This window comes from Manis javanica, chromosome 15 (genome assembly GCF_040802235.1).
Source record: "Manis javanica isolate MJ-LG chromosome 15, MJ_LKY, whole genome shotgun sequence".
Lineage (NCBI taxonomy): Eukaryota > Metazoa > Chordata > Mammalia > Pholidota > Manidae > Manis > Manis javanica.
This window is the reverse complement of record NC_133170.1, coordinates 61905315-61927317: the sequence shown is the minus strand read 5'-3', so window position 1 is coordinate 61927317 and position 22003 is coordinate 61905315. Positions and strand designations below refer to the sequence as shown.

General features: G+C 57.3%; 1 protein-coding gene across 29 annotated transcripts in view; it reads left to right on the top strand.

Annotated features, from left to right (window-relative positions):
* The window catches only part of NCOR2 (nuclear receptor corepressor 2), a 200178-nt gene that overhangs the window by 132031 nt on the left and 46144 nt on the right, over positions 1-22003 (top strand). For 28 of the 29 annotated variants that reach the window (XR_005060254.2, XR_005060256.2, XR_005060255.2 and 25 more), the window contains 3 exons: positions 1351-1523; positions 3415-3477; positions 15211-15353. Coding sequence is in view for 26 of the 29 variants with exons in the window: in XM_037014401.2 (XP_036870296.2) it covers positions 1351-1523; positions 3415-3477; positions 15211-15353 (379 nt within the window). In the remaining 3 variants the exon portion in view is untranslated. Of the gene's footprint in view, positions 1-1350; positions 1524-3414; positions 3478-11614; positions 12739-15210; positions 15354-22003 lie in introns of those variants that run through there. The other variant, XM_073222310.1, reaches the window with a different exon arrangement.

The following is a 22003-nucleotide window of genomic DNA, read 5'->3' as shown; positions in this document are numbered from 1 at the left end:
GCTCTGGTGGCGGGGCGTGATCTGTGCCTGCTCAACATAGGGCCCGGTGGGCCACCCTTGGAGGTGTGCTAGGACATGGTGACCGGGTATCTATGGATTGCCTGCCGAGAAGGGAGATGTTTTCTGCTCTGTCCCCAACAGCCCCCTCCTGGAGCACCTCCCTCCTCTCTGTCCTCCTGCCAGCCCTTTCTTTCTCACACCCTCTGGGGACCCTGGAGGCCGATAGCTCATTTGAGCTCTACTCCTGAGCTAATAAATCTAGGCAGTGACTTGGGAGCTCTTTGCCTCCTCTCCCCTCCGCTCCCCTCTTCCGCCAAGTCTCCCGAGAGGCTGGGAGGGAGGATATCAGAGGAGTCTGTAGAAGGACCAGGCGGGCAGCAGTCGGCTGCCTTCACCTTTAGAATTATCGCTGTCAGTATGAGTTCTTGCAGATCAAGGCACAGCCTCGCCTCGGGGGCCTTGACAGCCTCCCGTGCCTGCCAGGGGCAGCGCCGAGCACAGCCAGCCGGAGATTCACACCGAGAAAGGGGGGCGGGCACGGCTTAGTGCCAGGTACCTGGAATAGGCTCAGGAATGTGGCTTCTGAGAACATCTGGCTCCGTTACCCCCTGTCTCCCAGACGTCCGCACACGCTTTCAGGAAGATGAATGTAAGGCAGAGGTGATAAATCTGAGCGGCCCCACAGTAAACTCTCCTGAGCCGGCTTCTGAGAAAGCCCAGCCCCGGGTATTGAGGTCACATGCACCCCCACACACCTGGCTCAGCCTGCATAGGCCTGGCAGGAGACTTTCCTCTTGCATATTCTGCAAGGCACACTGGCCATGATAATACCAAAAGCAAAGGTGGCGCCATTTATAGAGCCCTGTCAGGAACTCCCCTGGGGGTCCAGTAGCCTGTAGATTGTGCCCGCCTGTACCCCATGCTATGAATCCAGTAGTCTCACAGGCAGAGAGCATCTCTCTTGTATATAAAATGGTCTTGAAGTTAGCTCCACCAGCCCCTACTCCCACTGCATGAATAAAACAGCTGCCCAGTTAACTACCAGTCCATGTCCCCTCACTTGGAGAATAAAGGTATCAATAGCTGCCAGCTCATGCTTCCCTTCTGGTAAATAAAATGGCATTGCAGATAGCTCCCAGCCATACTGTCCCGTCTGTTGGCTAAAGAATCCTTGCAGATTGCTCCCAGACAGCCCTTACCCAGAGCTTTCCCCTCTTTTCTAGCCTCTGATCAGTACAAAATCCACTGGCAGCCGGCGCTCGTCTAGGCAGAGGAAAGCCGGGCCCTTGCAACCGCCATCTGGTTTCCTGGCCTGGCAAAGCCATCCCTGTCTCCCTCTCTGACCTTTAGGGAGAAGACGGATGACACCTCTGGGGAGGACAACGATGAGAAGGAGGCAGTGGCCTCCAAAGGCCGCAAGACTGCCAACAGCCAGGGGAGACGCAAAGGCCGCATCACCCGCTCAATGGCCAACGAGGCCAGCAGCGAGGAGGCTGTCACCCCGCAGCAGAGCGCTGAGCTGGGTGAGTGGTGGGCCAAGGAGGACAGTGTGTCCAGGGTCCCACCTTTAGCTGGGACACCGTGGACCTGGGCGAGCCCGTTACCTCTCCGTGCCTCAGTGTCCTCATCTGCACAGTGGTTGCCTGGGGCAACTGTTCAGTGACTGTGTGTGTGAGGAGCCTAGAGCAGTGCTTGAGGGGGGACGCTCTGGCTAGTGATGATTGCAGAACTGGGAGCGCTCACATATAAGTCCAGATTACCAGTTTTGGTTTTGTTTTTCAATCAGCTCTGGCAGTACTGGGTTTCTATTTCTGCTGGGTAGCAGTTCTTGGAGCTGAGTAGCCACCACCTCTTTTTAGGAGGAACCCCGCTCCCCACACTTGCCCCCACTTCCCCTCAGGCACCTGGGTTCCTACTGTTAATTCAGTTTGTCCTGACAGCGGGTGTCCATCCCCAGGTGCTGGAGCCTCACCGCGCACCCAAGGGGTGGGGGAATGAGGTGAATTGAGTAGCAGTTCCCAAATTCAGCCACAGGGGGGCAGCCGATGTGTCTGTTGTCTCTGAAGTGTTTTGGCTGTTTGGGGCCTCCCCCACCGCCTCTGTGGATGCCCCCACCTGGCTCTGAGTGTCAGGCTGAGCCTAGCAGCCAGAATGCCTTCCTAGGGTGAGGGATGATGTAGGTGGTGCTTCCTTTCTCACAGATGTTCCCTTCCCACACCCAGGGTCTGAGTCAGGTACCTGTGCCCTCCTTCCAAGGGAGGTAATTTATACCCATTTCATAAATGTGCTATTTGAGGCTTAGAGAAGGAACATAGCCTCCATAAAGTTGTGGAATTTGCTGGGAATCAAAGCCAGCTACTTTGGCCACAAATCTTGTACTACCCTGTAGGCTTTTGGCAGTTGCTCCTTGCTGCCTGGAGCCCAGGGCAGCAGGACCTACTTGAGAAGCATGCGGGTATGCCAGCCTTCTGGGGAACACTTCCTCAGGAACCCCAGGCCAGTACGGGGCTGGACTATGGGGGTAGGAAACACCGCTCGGGCCCCCACCCCAGGCTCAGCTTTCACATCTGCCTCTGGGGGTCCTGTGGGAGGAAGAGGGAAGTTGGGGTGGTCTCCTAGATGGACTGGCCATGGCAGCAGGGAGAGGGGGACTGCCTGGCCGGAGGGTGAGGCCATCGCCTCTCCCCTTCTTGAGCTGCTCATTCTTAGTGCCCTTGTGCCAGAACTTCCCACCACTGGCCAGCCAGTCTTGACCAGGTGCATACTCTGTGCCTGGCACTGAGCCTGTGGTGCCGCTCCCTCATGTCTGCCCGCTTCACAGGGTCTGAAGCAGTTTGCAGGGAAGGACCTAGCTCATGTCCAGGGGAGCTCAGAGGGAGTTTGCCCAGTAGAGACATGACCAACTCTACCCAACTCCAGGGCTAGCTATGATCCTTCTAAACAATGCAAGGAGCTCATCCTTGTACTGGGAGCCGTGGAGAATGTAACAGTCGTACCGAAGAGCAGGGTCTCTGTTGGGAGTGCTTTAACCCCCAGGGGCGGTTGGACATGTTGGGAAACATTTCTAGGTGTCACAGGTGGAGTGGGGACCACTGGCTTGTGGAGGGGGATAGGTGGGGATGGTGTCAAACATCCTGGGATGCCCAGTGCTGCCCCGTGGCAGAGAGTCACCAAGGCCCTGGGAGTCCATGCTCATGTGAGGACCCTGTGCATCTGAAGCTCATGTCCCTGTTCTGCCTGAGCCTCACACAGTTCCCCATGCTCCCAGGTAGGCTGCCCCCTTCCCATCCAAGTGCGTGCAGAGGCCACTGGCCTAGTCTGCCTCCCGCAGTGATTGAACCCCCCACCCCTGGGTTGGGTGGAGGCTGAACTGCCCCCCGGACTGGGGCCAACACACTCCTCTCTCCCTTTCAGCTTCCATGGAGATGAATGAGAGCTCCCGCTGGACCGAGGAAGAGATGGAAACAGCCAAGAAAGGTGAGGGTCTCCGGCAGCTCCAAGCAGCCACAGAAGCTCACGTGGCCAGGAGGGTGTTGACAGTTTGGGCTTTGAACTGCGCCTGTGGTACTGTCTGGGGGACAGGCTCACCTCTGGGGGGCTCCGATGGTCACTTCTCCTTGGAACTTCAGTGTTACCCTCCAGTAGTTGGGTCTGTGTGGTATGTCACATGCTCCACAGTGTGTCCCAGGGTGACATGCACACGGTTGGTGGACAGCTTCAGTGACCTCTGGGGTCAGCACATCCTGACCCTTAGAGTGGCAGCATTGCCCCTGGGCTTCTGTGCAGTGGGGGTACCGGGTCATAGGGTCAATCCACATCCCCACTCACCTGCGTCATCTCAGGGGATGCAGGGCCCAGAGTGGCTGGTGGCCATGTGCTGGGATGCTGACCCCACGTCCTCCCTCTGAAGCCACTGGGTATTCATTGGAACCAGCATAGCTGGGTCCTTCACCTCTGGCTTGGTGACCTGTCTCTATGCCTTGCTTTCCCAGCCTGGGTTGGCTGGGAGGGGCTGGAAGTAAAAGGCCTTGAGATGCCCAAGTGTAATCTCCCCATCAGGGCTGTTCTGTGTGGACCTCTGTCCCGAGAGGCCTGCGGCCCAGCCCTCCCTCTCCTTTGCCCCCATTTACCTGCTTACTCTCCTTCACCTTGACCCCAGCCTGAAAGGTCGTGAGTCTTGTTTCTGTCCCTGTTGCATGGAGGAGGGAGCAAGGAGCATATGTCAAGAACTGCCCAGGTTTTGGAGCTGCCGCGCCTGCTCTTGTCCCTGTGCTGGCACGTGGTTTCTTGTGCCAGAGCTCTGTGTCACGACTCCAGAGAGAACAAACAGCCTTCCTAGGGAAGGCCCCACGTGCACAGGGCAGACATGTGAGCGCAGCTGGGCCTAGAGGCCAGGACCAGGACTGGGGTCTTCTTCCCTGCCCCCATCCACCCTGGGAGCAGGCGCTGTGGGGCCTGAGTGTCCAGCCCTGGTGTTTCAGAAACTGACTAGGAGCAGCCCCACCTGAGTGGCTGCCCACCTGGGCCCCCCAACCCCTCCCTCCCTGCTTCAGATCTCCTTCCTTCTGGCTCCCAGCCCTCAGGTGAGATAACCCAGAGGAGGGCCAGCTGGAGCCGCAGCCACACTGAGGAGAGGGGCACCCTGCTTCCTCTGTAAGTTGAGCTCTTAACGTTCATCCGATTGGAGGAGTGCTGATGGGGGGCCCATGAGGGCTGTCAGCCCCCTGAGGGGGCTGCACTGTTGTTTTTCTGTCTTCCACATCCACTTTGTGTTTCTAGTATGGATTTCACCATGGGGTGCAAAAGAGGCTTTATTGAAATTGCATGATTTTACCCCCCTTTTATTTAATTTTGATAAGATACACATAGCATAAAATGTACTATTTTAACCATTTAAGAGTGTACAGTTCAGCAGTGTTCAGTACATTCATGGTAGTGTGCAACCACCACCTCTGTCTCATTCCAGAACCTGTCACCACCCCCCCCCCCGCACCAGCGGAGGCCCCATAGCCATTAGCAGTCACTCCCAGTCTCCCAGCCCTGCTGCTCTCTGGCACCCACTAATCTGCTTCCCGTCTCTGCGGGTTTGCCTGGTCTGGACCTCACATGAATGGCGTCATATGCTACGCGCCCTTCTGTGTCTGGCGTCTCTCACGCAGCATCGTGCTTTCAGGGTCCGTCCGTGTTGGAGCTGTGTTGGAGCTTCATTCCTTTTTGTGGCTGAGTCATAGTCCACAGGATGGATGGACCACCCTCTCTGTACGCATTCACCCATTGGTCGGTGGACCTGGAGGTTTTTCCACATCTTGGCTGTTGTGACTAATTGTTGCTGTGAACATTTGTGTGGAATTGCACAGGTTTTTAACAACATGTGAGACCCCACGGTCTCAGCCTCTGGTGGTGATGTGACCAAGGCGCCCACCCATGAGGGTGAGAGGCCCCATGTGCATGCCCAGGGGGGCCAGCCTGTGCCCCTCTGGGTGTGTCTTCTGTCCTCAGGGCACCTCCATCCCTGGCTTCCTCCGTGTTGTCTGGAACCGGGTGTTGGCCAAGTTGGCACTGCCCTCTCTCCCTTTAGGAAGGGCAGATCTGGGGAATGGGAGGTCGACTGGGGATGACTCACCAGCCGAGACAGGAGTGTGCCCCACCATCTCAAGGCTGGGTCCTGAGCAGCAGCAGTGAGCTCACCCTGGGCCCTGCCCAAGGAGACAGCGGCGGGAGAGCCCCCCTGGGACCGTGCTTGTTGAAGTCCTGCTCAGTGACATTTGTAATAATGCGATGTGCGCTGGCATGTTCTTCTGCCTTGAATTACGGCAATCTGGACAATTACCGCTCAGGGTGACTGCTAATGGCTGTATCTTCACTGCGGCAGGAGAAGGCGGGTCAGGGAGGCAGGTGCTGGCAGCCCCAGCAGTTCCTCCTCCACACTGGGCAGGGCTGGGGAGGCTGAGAAGGTTGTGGTGCCCCTGTCCAGCCCGCAGAAGCCAGGCAGGGACCCAAGAACCAGCTGTGCCCTGGGCAGGTGGCATCCATCTACCCTCCTACCCACCGTTCACCCTGTGTAGGGCAGGGGCAGCCAGAGGTGAGCCTGCCTGTGGAGGTGAGCAGCCAGGTATCTCTGGGTCCTTAGGGCCACTGAGCCTACCCAGAACATCCTGGAAGACTTCCAGCGGCCAGCCTTGAAGGGTGAGCTGCAGGGGGTCCTCCATGCCCAGAGAGAGCCAGACTTTGGCCTCTGGACCTTTTTAGCTCTGTAACCCCAGGCAAGTCAGGTACCTCTGTGTCCCAGTTTCCTCACCTGCACAGTGGCAGTTAGAGCAGCTCTTGTATATTAGTGTCCCGAGGCTGCCGCAGCCAAGTACCAACTCAGGCGGCTTAAAAACAAGAGAAACGCGTTCCATCACAGTTCTAGAGGCCAGTAGTGTGAAATCAAGGTGCTGGCCGGGCTGTGCCCTCCCTGAAGGTGGGAGGGGAGCATTCTGCCTTTCCTGCTCCACCTCTGGGGGTCGTCTCCGTCCTTGGCGTCCTTGGCTTGTCCACATGCTGCCCCAGTCTCTGCCTCCTTCTCTACGTGGCTCTGTGTGTCTGCCCAATTTTCCCTCTTCTTATAAGGACCCGCCCTAATCCAGTATGACCTCATCTTAACTTGATCATATCTGTAAAGACTTTCTAAATAAGGTCTCATTCACAGGTTGCTGGGGGAAATTTTGGGGGACACTGTTCAGCCCAGTACAGTTACCTGTATGCAGTTTTGGTGAAAGAAAGCAGAGGGACTTAGTGCAGCGATATCTTGGGCTTCCTGAGCCCCTTGTCCTGGTTTGTCGGGTCGGCCAGCTCCTTAGCCATGTGACCCTGGCCTGGCCTATCTCCTTTGCAGCCTCATTTCTCGCATTCTCTAAAATGAGTCTGGGCTGCTATCTCCTGGGGGCATAAGGGTGGCGTGGGCCATAAATGTACAGTCTTGGATATATACTAGTTGCTTAGAAGTAGCAGGCCCACAGTTTAGTACAGACTCTGGAGCCTGTCTTCCTGTGTTCAAGTCCTGGCTCTGTCCCTTGTGGGTGTGTGACCCTGAGCAGGACCTTGGCCCTACATGCACATTGGGAAGTGGGCCGGAAGCAGGTGGGAAGTGGCATTTAGAGGACGTTCCACAGGGCTGGAGCTTCCACCGGGCCCGGAAGGCTCCCTTGGAAAAGCAGCCACTGGGCTGACACCCAGAATGCGAGCCAACAGTGGGTGATGCTCAGTAACGCTGCTGAGCACCTCTCAGTACTCCTGGCCACCAGGTAGTGTCATTGAGTCACTTCAGCCCCACCAAGCTCATGAGGCAGGTGCTGTTATCAGTTTTTTTTTTTTATTCAGATGAGGAAACTGAGGCCCAGAGAAGTCAAGTGAGCTGCCCAAGGTCACACGGCTATTAACTTGTAAAGCAGGGCTTTGAACCCCAACACTCACCTAACACTCATTCCCACAGAATGGGGATTGGGGCTGCTTCAAGGTTTGAATGAGTTAGTCCACAAGGGGGAAGAGCATCCCAGCAGGGGGAACAGCACATGCAAAGGCCCTGTGGCAGGGGCCATGTGGTCAGGTAAGAACCTGCTGAAACCCAAAGAGTAAGAAGGTGAGAGAGGCAGGGGATGGAGAGGCCTTTGGGACACTGGCCTTAACAGCTGTGGGATGGAGTTGGCTGTTATTCTAAGAGCATGTGGAGTGAGTAGGGCAGGGGACACGATAGCTACAGCTCCAGGTGGGCAGATAGGCGCCTTCCCTTCTGGTGTGCATGGAGTTAGGGCTGCCTGCCTAGGGCTCACACTGACTAGGGACTGAGCATGTGCAGGAAACAGCCTCCCCAGGAATCAGGCAGCCCCAAGGATCTGGCTACCCGCCCTCAGGCTCAGTGCCACACTGGGCAGGAGGGGCAGGCCAGGCTCTGGGCTTGGATGTGAGACTCTAGTTCCCCTGGGAAAGGTCAGCCTGGCCTGGCTCGCAGTCCTGACCCAGCTGTGCAGGAGGCCGAGGGCTCCTCTGGCAGCTCTTCCTGGTCCCCAGCTCCCCGTCTTGGTGGGCAGAGTGCCAGCTATAGAGGGGGTGGGGAAGCCCCCTGTTATAGCATTCCAGATCAGAAATAGGCACTGACCCAGCTCTGTGCTGCCAGCCCCTCCCTGGCCTCAAGTGGCCTGCCTGGTGAGGGGAGAGAAGACAGGTGAGTAGCTCATGGGGGAAGGGACGGGTGCTGCAGAGGCCTGGCCCTGGCAGCCCCAGGCAAGCCCCATTAGGGTGGGTGAAGCCGAGGCAGGCCCCAAACTCTACCCTAGTAACCCCAGTCAGGCTCTGTCTGCAGAACTCCCTCTCCCCTTTCATGGGGAGTGAGAGAGAAACCACTAATTGCTTTGCACTCCAAAGTGCTTGTGCGCGCTGGCTGGTTTAATTAGTTTTTACGGATGAAGAGTCTGAAGCTCAGGAGATTGGATGTGAGCCCCCAGCCAGGGAGCTTAGAAAAGCGGGCCCTCTCCACCCACAGGTGTCCATCATAAAAGTCTATGCCGCCCCCACTACAGGGACTATGGAGGAGGAATAGCCTGGATAGCGGTGCACATGTCCACTGGGGCTAACCACAGATAGCACGCAGCTGGTCAGCTGGGCGCTGGGCTTGGGTGTGCTGGGCCGATCTTGTATGGGCCTCAGCGAGCACAGAGTGGGTAACTGAGGTGGGGTGAAATATAGGGGCAAGACAGTGTTAAGAGTCATGGGGGCAGCACAGCACCCAGGGCTAGCACTGGGGGGATGGGCTGGAGGTAGACTGCTCTGGAGTAGCTGTGTCTTGGGCATGTTCCCCCGCCCCCACCCCCAGCCCATGGCCTGGGTGTTTCTGGCTTGTGGGAAATAGGAGATTTCAGAAGGAGGAGAAAGTTGGGACTTCTGCATGAACTCAGTGGGACAGCCAGACACAGGGGCAAGCTCCAAACACCACTGTTGTTCCTTGTCAGCACACTTGAAGGTAAATTCAGGCATCTGCCAGCCCACCTTCACTCCCAGGAGGGAAAGTGCACAGAAGTCCCGTTGATACTTCCTCAGGGAAAGGAACTTCGTGGCGGTGTTCATAGTACTGATGATGCCTGTTACATGGCAGGTGCTCACTGGCTTGAGCGCTTTGCATGATTTATCTTTACCGATCCTCCCAAGGGACCCTTACAGAGAGTTCTCTGCATGTGTGAACACGTACACATGCCTGCACATACATATGCGCACACACACACTTCTGCTTCACAGATGAGAAAACTGAGACCAGAGGGCTGAGTGATGAGCTAGGTGTGCACAGCAAATAATGCAGAGCTACTGCTCTGCTTGCTTTGTATAAAAACTTGATGTTGAGCATGTAACATGGCATTATCCCAAAATGGTAGGCAAAGCGACATTAGGTTGCACACTGGTGATTTTTTTTTTTTTTTCATCTTAGTAACTGTTTTGTCACGTACTGGGGGAAGAGGTCTCTATTTCACATCCTATCTGACTGGCAGATACAGTTGCCAAAACTCAGACTAATGTGGGCATCAAGGCCTCTTTTAAGAAGCATAGACAGAAAGAAAAAGATGGGTAGGTCAAAGTTCAGGGGTGAAGTTGTCTAGTCAGATTCCTGATGGACCTTTAGGACTGGCAGGAGTTTCGGAAGCTCTGACACAAAGTAGGTGCCTGTTAAGGTTGCCATCTGAATGGCTGCATCCAGGTCAAACCCCCCAGGTTTGGGGTTTCCAAAATAAGGAAGTGGCATGACTCAGGACTAGGTCTGCTGGATTTTTTTCCCTCCTTAGATAGTGTGCTGGGCAGAAAATTTTGTTTCGCAAATCAGAGTTTCTTTTGAAAGATGGCAATTGGCAGGAGGGGTGTAGATGTGTCCTCCATGTAGGCAGCCTGTGCTCTGCACAGAGGGAACAGAAAACTGCAGGGCTGGCTGGGACTGGCTGGGGTGGGGGAGCAAGTGTAACTACTGGAAGGGGGTGCTGGTTCCCAGAGAGGCCAGCTGTGACATTCCTAGGATACAGATGGATGGTGATGTGGTGGCCAAAGGGGCTGGGAAATCCCCCAGCCCCAGTGTATCTGAATTCTCTGATGGTAGGATGGGGGTTAGGGTGAAGGCTGGCAGACCCTCAGGGGGAAGAGCTGCCTGTGGCAGGGACCCTGAGAGGACAGCAACTTGGGGAGGAGTCCAGGGCAGGAACTTGGCAGGGACAAAAGCCTCTGGGGGCTGAGTCACTGTCCCTTTGAGAACAGTTCATCGCAGGCCCCTGGACAGTGCATGGGAAGCTGCCCCTGTGGTGGCCAGAGCAGCCAGGCCGAGCCCCCAAGCCACCGTGCTGAGAGAAGCCCCTCTTGCTGCGATCCCTGCCACCACCCCCTGCGCCTTCGTCTCATTCCACACTTGAGTCCGTGACTCAGACCTGCTGGCTTGACTTCCTGTCTTGGTCAATTTCGCTTCCTAGTTCCTGCCTCCTGACTCTTCAGAACGAAACTCCTTCCTTAGAAATTAGAAGTGGGGTCGGGGAATCCAGACCACAGGGGACGTCGGCAGAATCTGCCATCTGTGCACTGGCACAGAGTGTGTGAGGATGTGTCCCTGGGTGTGAAATGGGCACTCCCTGAGGCCCCTTCTGGAGAGGGTCCAGGGCACCCTGTGGGAATAAACCCTCAACCCCCTCCTTTCTTGGGACTTCCTGGGAACCCCAGAAAGGTGGCAGAGATGCTGTGGGGCCCTCAGTGGGCCCCCAGACCCAGACACTTGGGGTGTCTGGAGCTTTGCTCATTTGCCAGATTCCTCTTCTTCACCCAGCAGTGTGGATGGATGCAGAGACTGATTACTGAGCAGGGGAGCAAAGAAGCTAATTTTGGGGAGTGGTGAGCAGTCTGAAGATAACAAACCTCTGATAGCAGAGTGGCTAATAGACATCTTTAGAGAAGGTAGTCAAGGAAGGCTTCCCTGAGGAGGTATCACTTGAGTTAAGAGCTGATGAGGACAGAGGCTGATCTGTGAAAAGCCACACAGAGGAAGCAACAGCTAGTGCAGATGTCTTGGAGCACATTTGAGGGTTGGGCATAAGGTCCCAGTGGCTGTAGTGAGTGAGGCAAGGGGAAAGGTAGGAAGCAGTCTGAACAGGTGGGTGGGGCTGGTTCTGCAGGGCCTCAGGTGCCATGTTGAGGCCTTCTGATTTTATTCTAAGAGTTTCTTGGGTTATCACTGGAAGATTTTAAGCAGAGGAGTGTCAGGATTGGTTTGGCATCCGTGCAAGCTCACTTGGACCTCTCTCAGGAGAATGGGTGGTGGGCTTTGGGTGGAAAGTCCTAGGCCCCTGCCATGGTTGGGGCCTGTTGCCCTCTCCTGGCATTGTGCCCCAGGATGAAGTACAGGGGTGTTTAGGAGATGCCTGTTGTTCCTTGGGTCTCCTTGGGCAGGATGGGAAAGCTGAGGGCTAAAGGAACAAGCAGGTCAGTGACCCCGGAGTTGAAGAAATCGGTTGTGACCTATATCTAGCTCCAAAGTTCACTGCAGTTAACTTTCAACCTCCTGTGAGCTGCCTAGGACATCTACCAGGTGTTTGTGTGGGGAACAGGCTGACCTGCTTGGAGAGCCTGGGGCAGCAGAAAGCCCTTTGGGGATTCCACACCCTTCCCCACCCGAAATGGTTGGAGGTCTCATTTGCACTCAAAGAGGCTCCTTAAATCCTAAGCTTCCTCTTGGAACCTAAGCCAGTCCTGCCCACCCGCGCCCTGTGGGTGCTGGGAGGAGTGCCCGGACCCCTCCTGCCGTCCCAGACCTCCAGAGTCCCCCACGGACGGCTGGCCAGCCGTGGCAGTGGCCGGCCGGTGGGGGCCAACCACAGGTGGAACCGGGGCAGGGAATGACAGCGGAAGAAGCTGTTTGCTCCCCGTCTGCTGGGGCGGAGAAGCTCTGTTTTTCTGAACCCTCATCTGTTCTTACCGCTGCTGACGCCGCCGCCACCGCCACGGATGGGGAGAGAGGGAGGGGGAAGCCAGTGCCAAGTCGGCCCGCCCCTTCTGAACCTGGGCTTCTGCCACGCTCCCCCGCCCGCCTGCCCGCTCCAGCGAGCCTCCGTCTGGAGGTCACATTCAGCCCTGACGAGGCGTCTCGCTGGGTCAGGCAGCAGGAAGATCCAGCCCAGCCCAGCCCAGGCGCGCCACGAGGCTGCTCCGGGGCGCTGCTGCCCCGTCAGGCTGGGGTCTTTGGATTTCACCCAGCAGGGGTGTTGGGAGCCTGGAGGCCTCCGGCCAGCTCCCCTTGTCAGTGTCTGTGTTGGGCACGTTGGTGCCTGGAGGAGCTGAGGACACTGCGCACCCTGGTGACGCCTGGCACGGGGCACGAGCACACAACTGACAACTTCCCGCAGCGAAGGGCACCTCGCACGCCCGTGGCCACGGGGGACGGCGTCAGGGGTGGCAGGAGCCCTGGGCCACCACAGGCGGGCGGACTGTGTGGAGCTGCTTCCCCGCCCTTCTGGAGCCAGCCTCCGCCCGCCCGCCCTCCCTCCCTCCTGCCGTTCGTTGGACGAGAAGGATGTGAGGCAGAGCTGAGCTGTGAGCAGACGCCAGCCAGGAGCCTCGCAGAGCCGGCACCGCCGCCCAGCCTCCCGCCTCCCAGCCCGCTGCTCCAGCTCTGCTCCCCAGAGCATCCTCCAAGCCTTATGTTTCCGGAAAACTTGGCCGAGGGGGAAACGCAGATGAGAGGATGTGAGTGAGTGGCCCTGGGTAGGGGTAGCGGGTGTTTGGGCACTGGTGTCATGGACCTGGCCGTGGCCATCAGGCAGGCCTCGGGTGTTCTGCACCCATGGACTCCCTCCCCCACCTTTTCCCTTGGTAACTGTCCCCTGCCTTTCTGGCTGTCTGGCTCTGAAAGGAGGGTGGGACCTTGGTCTGCACTTGGGACAGGCTTTGGGGGTCTGGGTGGACCCACACTTGGAGGTGCTCTGTCCAGGTGGATGGAGGTGGGGACTGCTGTCAGTGGGATCTGATTCGTGTGGTCTCCAAGGCACGGAGGGGTCTAAAGTGCTTCTCCCTGTGCCTAGCACCTTCAGTGTGGGATTCCTAGAACAGACACCAGCAGGAGGCTCTGGCCAGCCCGCCCCCACACCAGGGGCCCTGGCTGGTGATACTAGGGCCCTCACCCCAGCCTTCCCCAGAGAGCAGAGGGGTGGTGGGAGCATACAGCTGCTCTGGGCAGGACTCTTTCATGGGCCGATTGCCTTCAGGAAGGGCTGGGTGACCCCCCAGCAGTTCCTGCTGCCTGGAGTGGAGCTAATAAGGACCTTAAACCTCCGGCAGATTCCAAGCCACCTCCTTATTTGTGTGTTGTTTGGAAATGGAACCCCCCTGGGGTCTGGCCACCTCTGGGCCCTCACTGCCTCCCCACCCCCATCAGGCCCAGATGGAAGACCTGTCCTCTCCTGCCTGGTTCCGGCCCGACGTGTTTGCCTCGGCTCCTTGGCCCCGGCAGGGAAATATAAATAAACGCACGTCCCTGTCGTCCTCCGCTGGGCTCTGTGCAAGTGGCAGCTGCTGCTGGCGCAGGCGGAGGGAAAGGTCAGGGGGCTGGGTTACACTTGGTCCCACGCCCTGGCCCTCCCCTCCCAGCCTGTCCTTGAGGAACCCTGAGGAGCCACCGTGGAGCCACGTGGCCCATGTCCTCCACGGGGGAGCAGGTGGCCTGTCAGTCCAGTACCGCCCCGTTCCACTGGGCCAGAAGCAGGAGAGAGCAGAAAACCTGTGTTCCCATGCCCACCTGGCCCCCTGGGCCGTCCCAGAACCTTGTGACCCCTGGAGGCCCTGTTTCCCCCATCCTGGGGATGGGAAGACACTCATGGCCTGGGCAGCAAGGATAAGAGAGAACCAAGTGTTTGAAGGGCTTGGTGAGGCCCAGGTCACCTGGCCATGCGGCCTGGGGTTTGTTGATGTTTTCACTGCTCTTTCATGTTTGTTAGAGCCTTGCATGTGGCAAGCCACTGGCATGTGTTTGAATGGATGAGTGGATGAATGAATGAAAGAAAGAAAATGCCAACACAGACTGACAGGCTCCCGCACCCCTGCAAAATGCAGCCTCAGCCTCCGTGCTTTCAGCTTGATTTGATTCAAGGAAAATGGCCTCAAACTTCGTTAGGGGAAATCTTTGGTTAGCTGTTACAAGTCTAGCACTGGGGACACAGAGGCCGCTGTGTTTCTAGCGATGTGACTCAGGCTTCATGCCTGCTGCCCTCTGCGGGGCCCAGTCCTGCCCCACAAGACCTTGAGGTCTGGAGCCTGCTCTCCTGACCCTCCTGCAGCCATTGGGAAGTGGGCCTGGCCCTACCAGCTCTTGCCGACCCGGCCATACAAGGCACGCTGCCGGGAGGCTCAAGGCAAGGATGCGGAGAGATGCCGGCCTATGTGCCGGGAACTCTGCAGGCAGATGGGCTGGGACCTGGGGCCAGGCTTCCCAGACGTGGACTCTGGCTGCAGGAGGGGCTGCATTTCTGCTGAGCCTGGTATTTACGATATTAATGGAACAGAGTGGTGAGCACAGCCCTGATTTGAGTTTGTGGGGATGGATGGGGGTTTCTCCAACACAGGTGGGTTTGGTGGGGGATCTGCCGATTCCTGGAGCCTGGAAAAGCTCACGGAAGTGGGGGCATGTGAGATGGGAGCAAGTCCACACCCAGCCCCTGCACCAGCCTGGTGGGCCCCAAGTCCAGGGTGGGTTTTTAGCCCAAAGCCCTAAGGGTGCCCCAGTTAACCTGGGTGGAGAACCTCCTGGCCACAGCTCACCCCAACCCAGACTCCACCCTCCCACCCCTGCTCACACGTTCTCCCTTGCCCTGGCCCTGGCCCTGGCCTGGTGCGGCCGGAAAACAGCCCGTCTCTTGAGGCCTCATCTGCAGCTGTGAGCAAGTGTCAGTGCTGGGTCACTGCAGCCAAGGGAAGTGGGGGTCTGCGTGGGGTCTGCATCCCAGGCTGCAGCCCTCAGTGCCCAGAGCCCCTGATGGCTGCCTCAGCAGAGGTATCCCCAGGGCAGTCACCACGTGCCCCTCCTGCTGCCAAGGGAGGCCAGGCCCCCACCACGCTGTGAGCGCCCTTTCTCCCAGGCCCAGTAGCAAGGCTGCTTTCTGCCTGGGGCTCCATTCACCTGTCCAGCCTCTGTCACCCCTCACCTGCTGGCCTCTCCCTCAACAGGTCTCCTGGAACACGGCCGGAATTGGTCGGCCATCGCTCGGATGGTGGGCTCCAAGACCGTGTCTCAGTGTAAGAACTTCTACTTCAACTACAAGAGGAGGCAGAACCTGGACGACATCCTGCAGCAGCATAAACTGAAGATGGTGAGCCCTCCCTGTGCGGCCCGGCCCAGGGCGGGCTTTCAGCTGCAGAATGTGCCTCCTGGGCACAGGAACTGCTGGTCAGGCTGCTTCTTGCCTCTGCCTCCGGCACACCTGACCCCTGGGGCCCAGGGGAAGGAGCAGGGAAGGTCAGGCACCCACGCGCTCGGGATTGGTGGTTGTCACAGTGTCGGAATGGAGACCCAGAGGCAGATGAGCCCCATGGAGTGTGTCCCCAGCCCTGCTGGACCCCACAGACCTAGGGCGGGACGCCAGGACAGGTCAGAGAGCAGCCGTCCAGCCTTGGCCTCCCTGCACTCGAGGGGAAGCCCAGACCTTTCCCTTCCCCAGGAGCCCAGAAGGAGCAGGTGCGCCTGGCTGAGCCTGGCTGTAAATGGGCTCCTCAGAGAGACCTGCTTCCTCTGCAGCTGTTACTGGCAAGTGGGGGCCATTTGGGGGCGGGCTCCCCCACTCCTGCCACCCCCCTCTGTGTCTCTCTCCTTTTCTCTCTCCCCCTTTCTCTTTCTCTTCCCACTTCCCTCCCTCTTTCTTCCTCATTCTCTTTTTATCTCTCTCTGCCCCTCTTTTCTCCACCCCTCCTCTGGTCTGTCTCCATCTCTCTGTTCTTAGGCACATTTGTGACATTCCAGGCATTGTCATTCAGATCTGGGGAAACTGAGACTCAGCCAGGCTCCTCCACAGCAAACTTGGGGTTTGAACCCCCTGCTCTCTGCCCCAAGGACGCACGCATTCAGTCAGCAGGCTTCATATTGCCTTGCAAGAGGAGGTGCACAGGTCCCCTCACCCCGGGACCCCCTTGCTTGCCCCACTGCCCCCAGATGGGGCTACTTAGTGCGGGTTTAAAGCATGTGCAGCCTGCCCTGGGAGGCGTGCTAAATTGCTCCCCTGACACAGCCTGCCAAGGTCCAGAGAGGGTTAGCAGGCTGCCGAGGTCACACCGCAGTGGGCAGGCTAGGGTTAGAATCACCCCGTTGGAACTCTCCCTGAGCACCTCTCAGAATTCAGGGACCCCCCTTCCCTGCGCCCCTGTGTGAGTTGTTACCGCATCATGTGTTTGAACAGCTGCTGCTCTTCTAGGCTGGAGGGGGCGCTGTTCCATGCCCCTGTGGTCAGGGTTGGGCTGACCTGCAGGCTGCTCCTCCTTCACCTCCTCTGCTTGCTGGTCTGGTGGAGGTGCTCCTGGGAAGCCACAGACAGCGCTCTCTTGGACACCAGGAGCTCTCCTTTTTTCTGGATTTTCCAGGACTCTGGTTTCTGCAGACCAGGAAGACAGTGCGGGCTAAGGGCCCGGAGCACCTGTCTTTAGCACCTGCTAAAATCGCTTACAGCAAAGAGCAGGGCTGAGTCAGAAGGCCTGCTGGGGTGGAGGCTGGGGGTGGGATGTGGGCCAGCCCTGTGTACACTAACCAGGGATTAACTGTGGGAAGGAAAGATGTCTTCCTGCTCCCTCCCCTGCTCCCTCTGCCCTCTTCCTGCTCTGGGCCTCCCCCCTCCCCCATCCCTGCTCCTCCCAGCCAGTGTCCACACAGGAACTGCAGGCATAGCCAGGCTACTGGGCTGCAGGTGTCTCCACCTCCCCTTGCAGCCTGCTGGTCCCACGGCCTCACCTCCCAGGTTTCCTCACAGTGCGGTCGCAGGGACCCTGGGACTTGACAGTGTGCCTTGGGAGACCAGAGACCCCAGCGAGGTGGATGGTGCAGCTCGGGCTTGGGTTGAAAGTGGGGCCAAGTAGTCCTGGCTTGCCACCTGGCACCAGTGGGGCTGTGGGCCACACCTCTACCCCATTGAGCCTCCCTTTGATTCTGCAAAGGGGGAATAAGCCCTTTTCCCTGGAGCTCAGGTGGGCTTGCAGGAGCTGGGGGCCCGGCAGAGGGCCTCCCTGAGGTTAGCCAGCCCACCAGCACCCTTGTCAGTAACAGTGGTGACCTTGTGATTACTATAACTTACAGCCACTGACCCTCTTCTTCTCAGGGACAGTTGAGGTGCTCCCTTGGGTAGAGCATGAAGGAATACCCAATTTAGGGATCTTGGGCCCGAGAAACCTGGGTTCAAAGCCAGATCCTGCAACTCCCTCACCGTGTGACCTTAGACAGGTGGCTTGTCCGCTCTGCCTTAGTTTCCCCACCTATGAAATAGGGTAATAGTAGTGCCTGCCTCCAAGGGCTGTTGTGGGAATGACTTGAGTGAATCAGGGAAGGCACTTAGAGCAGGGCCTGACCATCTTGAGCCTCGGTGAGAGCTGCCATGGGGCATGCTCATGGCCGCCCCATGCTCATGGCCACCCCATGCCCGCTGGCTGGGGTCTCCCATCTCCCTTGTTGTCAGCTGGGTATGGTATGTCTGTTCCTGGGTTGACTGAGTAATTATTGGTTGGTTGGTTGACTGATGAATTGATTGATTCACTCATTCATTTAGCCACTCATTCATTAGGAGGTAACCTAGCAGAGTGGTACAGAGCAGGCTCTGGGCTGGCGTGCTCAGCCTAACACATCCTGACTGGTGCCTGCAGGCACAGGGTCTCACCACTCTGCCTGTGTCCCCTTCTGCTGAGTGGAGGTAGGACTAGGTCCATTTGCAGGGTCGTTATAAGGGACAGCTGAGTTCCTGTTTGCAAAGGTCGATCACAGTCCCTCAGTCAGTGCTCACTAAGTGTTGGACATTATCCTCATTGTGCCCTCAGCAAGCCTTTTTTGAGCACCCACTGTATGCCAGGGAGGCAGGTGCCCTAGGGTGTACACGTGGATGGGGTTTCCTGCTGGCTGAGGAGCTGGGCAGCTCTTCAGTGGACAGTGAGGAACCATCAGAGGATTATGAGCCAAGGGGCAGCCCAGCCAGGTCTGGGCTCAAGGTAGATCATGCTGGTCTGAGAGGCCCATAGCTGAACCTGGTAGAGAAGCCTGCCCTCGTTCCCTGGTCCTGAATGCTCCGGTGGGCGGGCAGCAGTGGGGGAAGTGTGAGCAGGAGGGGGACACGGGCCCAGCTTTGGGCCTTGCCCCAGCCTCCTGAGGTCACCTGCATTCCTCAGGTGAGCATGGTGAGGCTAGGAGACCACAGAGGAGGTTTGAATCTGGGACTGTAGGAGCCCTTGGCTTGCCTTTATGGGCCTGTCGTTGCATTACTACATGTGGCTCACGCAGAACTCAGCAGAGTGGCCATGCTGGGTGAGCAGTAGACTGGAAGGTGGGGGCCCAGCAAGCCATGTTCTAGGGACAGCGTATCGGTGGACCTTGCTGATTACTAGTTGATAGGAAAGGGCCGTTTGGGAGTGTGAGGTTGGTGCTTACACCTGGCTGATGTGGAAGGAGTAGACTTAAATTGAGAGGTAAAGAGAAAGCATAGTGAGCAGATGTGGGGACCCATCGTGGGAAGCTGGGTTCTCCCTGGGTCCATCCATCCTGATGGTGACCACCCATGGTGCTGGGAGAGTTCCCCATCACTGGAGTATGCAGGCAGGCCTCACAAGATGCCACTACACTTGGTGATCTATGCTTCCTGCCCCTCTCCTGTGCCCTCCAGTTCCCAAGAAGATAGGTCCTTGTGATTCCTGAAGCAGTGGCAGCTACCTCTGGCCACTGGCCAGGCCCCATCTGGAGCTGGGGAAGCAGAGGGTCTGTGGGGGTCCCCTCCTACTTTGCACCAGGCCTGGCTGAGCATGGCCACAGGTGACAGCAGCAGGAAGTAGGATTTGGTGGGCGGGCAGGTCATGTCCCAGAGTTATGTAACACTTGGCATCAGTGACTTCTCCGAGGTTTTCCCTACCCGCTGTGGCTGAAGGTTACCCTCTTCTCCTATCTATGAGTCCAGGTCCATGTTTGTGTCTGTCCATCTCAGCCCAGGCCAGGTCTTTGCCTTCCTGTGTTGTCTCTTCCATTTGAGGCTGCACAGACCTGCAGGGAGAGGATATCCATGCAGAGGGTTCTGACCTGCATTCAAATCTGAGCTCCTCAACTCACAAGCTGTGTGATTATGGGCAAGTATCTTTGCCTCTCTGAGCCAGTGTGTTTGTCTGTCAGCTTCATTCATCTAAAGTAGTTTCAAAGCGCTTATTCAGTGCTAGACAGTGTTCTAGGTATGCCAGGAATTCAGTCAAGGACAGACTCTAGAGGGCCTAGTTATTGTTCAAGAGACAAATTAGCATATAATTTCAGATGGTCGTGTGAAGATGATATGATGAGGGAAATAGTAGAAAGCGTTTGATGGGGGTTGAAGATCAGCTGATCTTGACAGGGTAATTGGAGGTGAGTCTGAGTGAAGCCCTGATGGAGGTGAGAAAGTGAGTCAAGCGGGGGTGTGGGGACAGGATGTCCAGGCAGAGGAACAGCAGCGCGAAGGCCTTTGTGGAAGCCCTGTGACCTGGTCAGCATAAGCACGTTTGCACAAGGAGGGCAGTGTGTCTAGTAGAGTGGCTGAGAAGGGGAGGGGGGTGAGCAAGTTGGAGAGGTGGGTGGGGTCCAGATCCAGATCACAGGGCTATGTAGACTAGGGAGGGTGGTGGTTTTGTATCAGGGTTTGGGGGCACCCCTGGAGAGTTCAAAGTGGGGAGCAGCATGCTCTAATTTGCAGAACAGCTGTGCAAGTTCAATGAATTAATATGTGGAAAACGTTTGGCACACAGTAGGTGCTTAATAAACATCAGCTGTAATTAATACTAGTATCGCCAGCAACTCCTGTCCCATATGTATACCCCCTGAGTCTGAGGTGCGGGGCCGTGTGTGGAAGGATTTGTATAATTCCTGGGACATTGCCAAACAGTCCAGAGAGACCTCATTCCCCAGAAGGGTGTGTGTCCTGGCCAGGTCCTCAGGAGCCCCTGGCCCCTGTGAGGCTCCAGGTGTTCCCATGCCCACCCCCAGCTGTCGCCCAACCCCAGCACTCGAGTGAGTCCTGCATGCTAAAGATAGATTGGGGAAGCAGGGGGAGCCCTTAGCCGCACCCACAGAACCACAATGCCACATGACTTTCTCGCGCCTCTGGGAGCTCCAGCCGCGGCACTCCGGGAGCAACTTGAGGTTTGGCGGGGACCCGGCCAGCCCTGGGAGGCCGTGGGCCTTCCCACGATGGCCCCGTGGACCTGCAGCAGGGCAGGGCGGGGCTGTGGCCCTGGCCGAGTGCTGGTGAAGGAAACGATGAGTAATTGGGCAAGCGGACGTTTCCCTTCCTCCTGGTGTTCCATGCAGCCTGACTCCCAGGACTCCCGTTTGCTCAGGAGGAAGGCGGCCAGGAAACGATCCCACTCCCAGGCTGTGGCTGGGGCTGAGGGACCCCCGGGGCCTGTGCCCAGCCTGGCCTGGTAAGGGCTGGGTGGGCAGAGCCCGCTGAGGCCTGGAGGGGGCAGGGCGTTGGCTCCGAGAGCCGGCTCTGCCACGCTGTCATGCAGAGTGGTTTTCTCCTGGTGGCCAGGGGATTGGTAGAGGGCAGGTGCATTAGTTGCCTGCTTCCTATAACAAAGCACCACAAACTGGGAGGCTTAAAACAACAGGAATGTGTTCTCGCACAGCTCTGGACACTGAAAGTCTGAAATCAAGGTGTGGGCAGGGCTCTGCTTCCTCTGAAGGCTCCCCGGAGGGCCCTGCCTTGTTCTCCCAGCCTCTTGCAGTGACTGGCAGTTCTGACATTCCTTGGCATGTAGGCGCATCACTCCCATGTGTACCTCAGTGTCCAAATTTCTCTCTTCTTATAGGGATACCACCATTGGATTTAGGGTCCACCCTAATCTAGGATGACCTCATCTTAACTAATTACATCTGCAAAGAGCTTATTTCCAAATAAGGTCACATTCTGAGGTTTGGGACATGAACTCTGGGGAGCACTATCCCATCCAGTGTGAGGAGAATCACAGAGAGCTATTGGCGTGTCCACTCCTTCCTGAGGGACCCCAAAGGGCACAGGCTGTGACCCTCCTGTTACACCAGCTTATTGAACCTCCTCTCAGGGGCCATTCCACTCTCCCCTGGAGTCCCCCATCACCTTCAGACCCCCCAGCATTCTGCCTCACATATACCCCAACTCTGCCAACAGTGTTCAGGCCCCAGATGCTGCCCAGCCACAATCACTGAATAAAACAATGAACGTTTTCTGAGCTTCTGCCTGGCTCAGTATGGCAGGTAAAGGGACACCCTCCTAGAGGGCCCAGCCTAGTGAGGTACAAAAATGGGCCCCACCAGTGAAGAGTGTGATGTCTGTGCCCAAGCTAGGGGCTAGGCACTCACCCACACGTGAACAGGATACTCTTGGGGATGGGAAAGGCTCCTCAGTGAAGCCCTTTTTTCAGTTCCTGGAACATATCTGTCTTGGCCCTACCTCAGGGCCTTTGCACCAGCAGTCCCCTCCCCTAGGATCACTCTTATATCCAAAGCCTTGCCTGACCTGCCATTCTCAGGGACCTCAGCTCAGGTAGTGGCTTCTCCAAGAAGCCTTCCTGACCATCGGTCACCATTGACTATTGCCTAAAGCAGCCCTACCCCTGTGTTCTCTTGTCCCACCCATCTGATCCCCTTCTTGCCTGAGTCCCCACCTCTGGTTCTTTATTTTTTTTGAGCCATGTGCTGCTTGCTGGTTTCCCTGACTAGAGGCCACAGGGGGCAGGGAGCTTGTTGGCTTGGTTCATTGTGTGTCCGCAGCCTCATACAGTA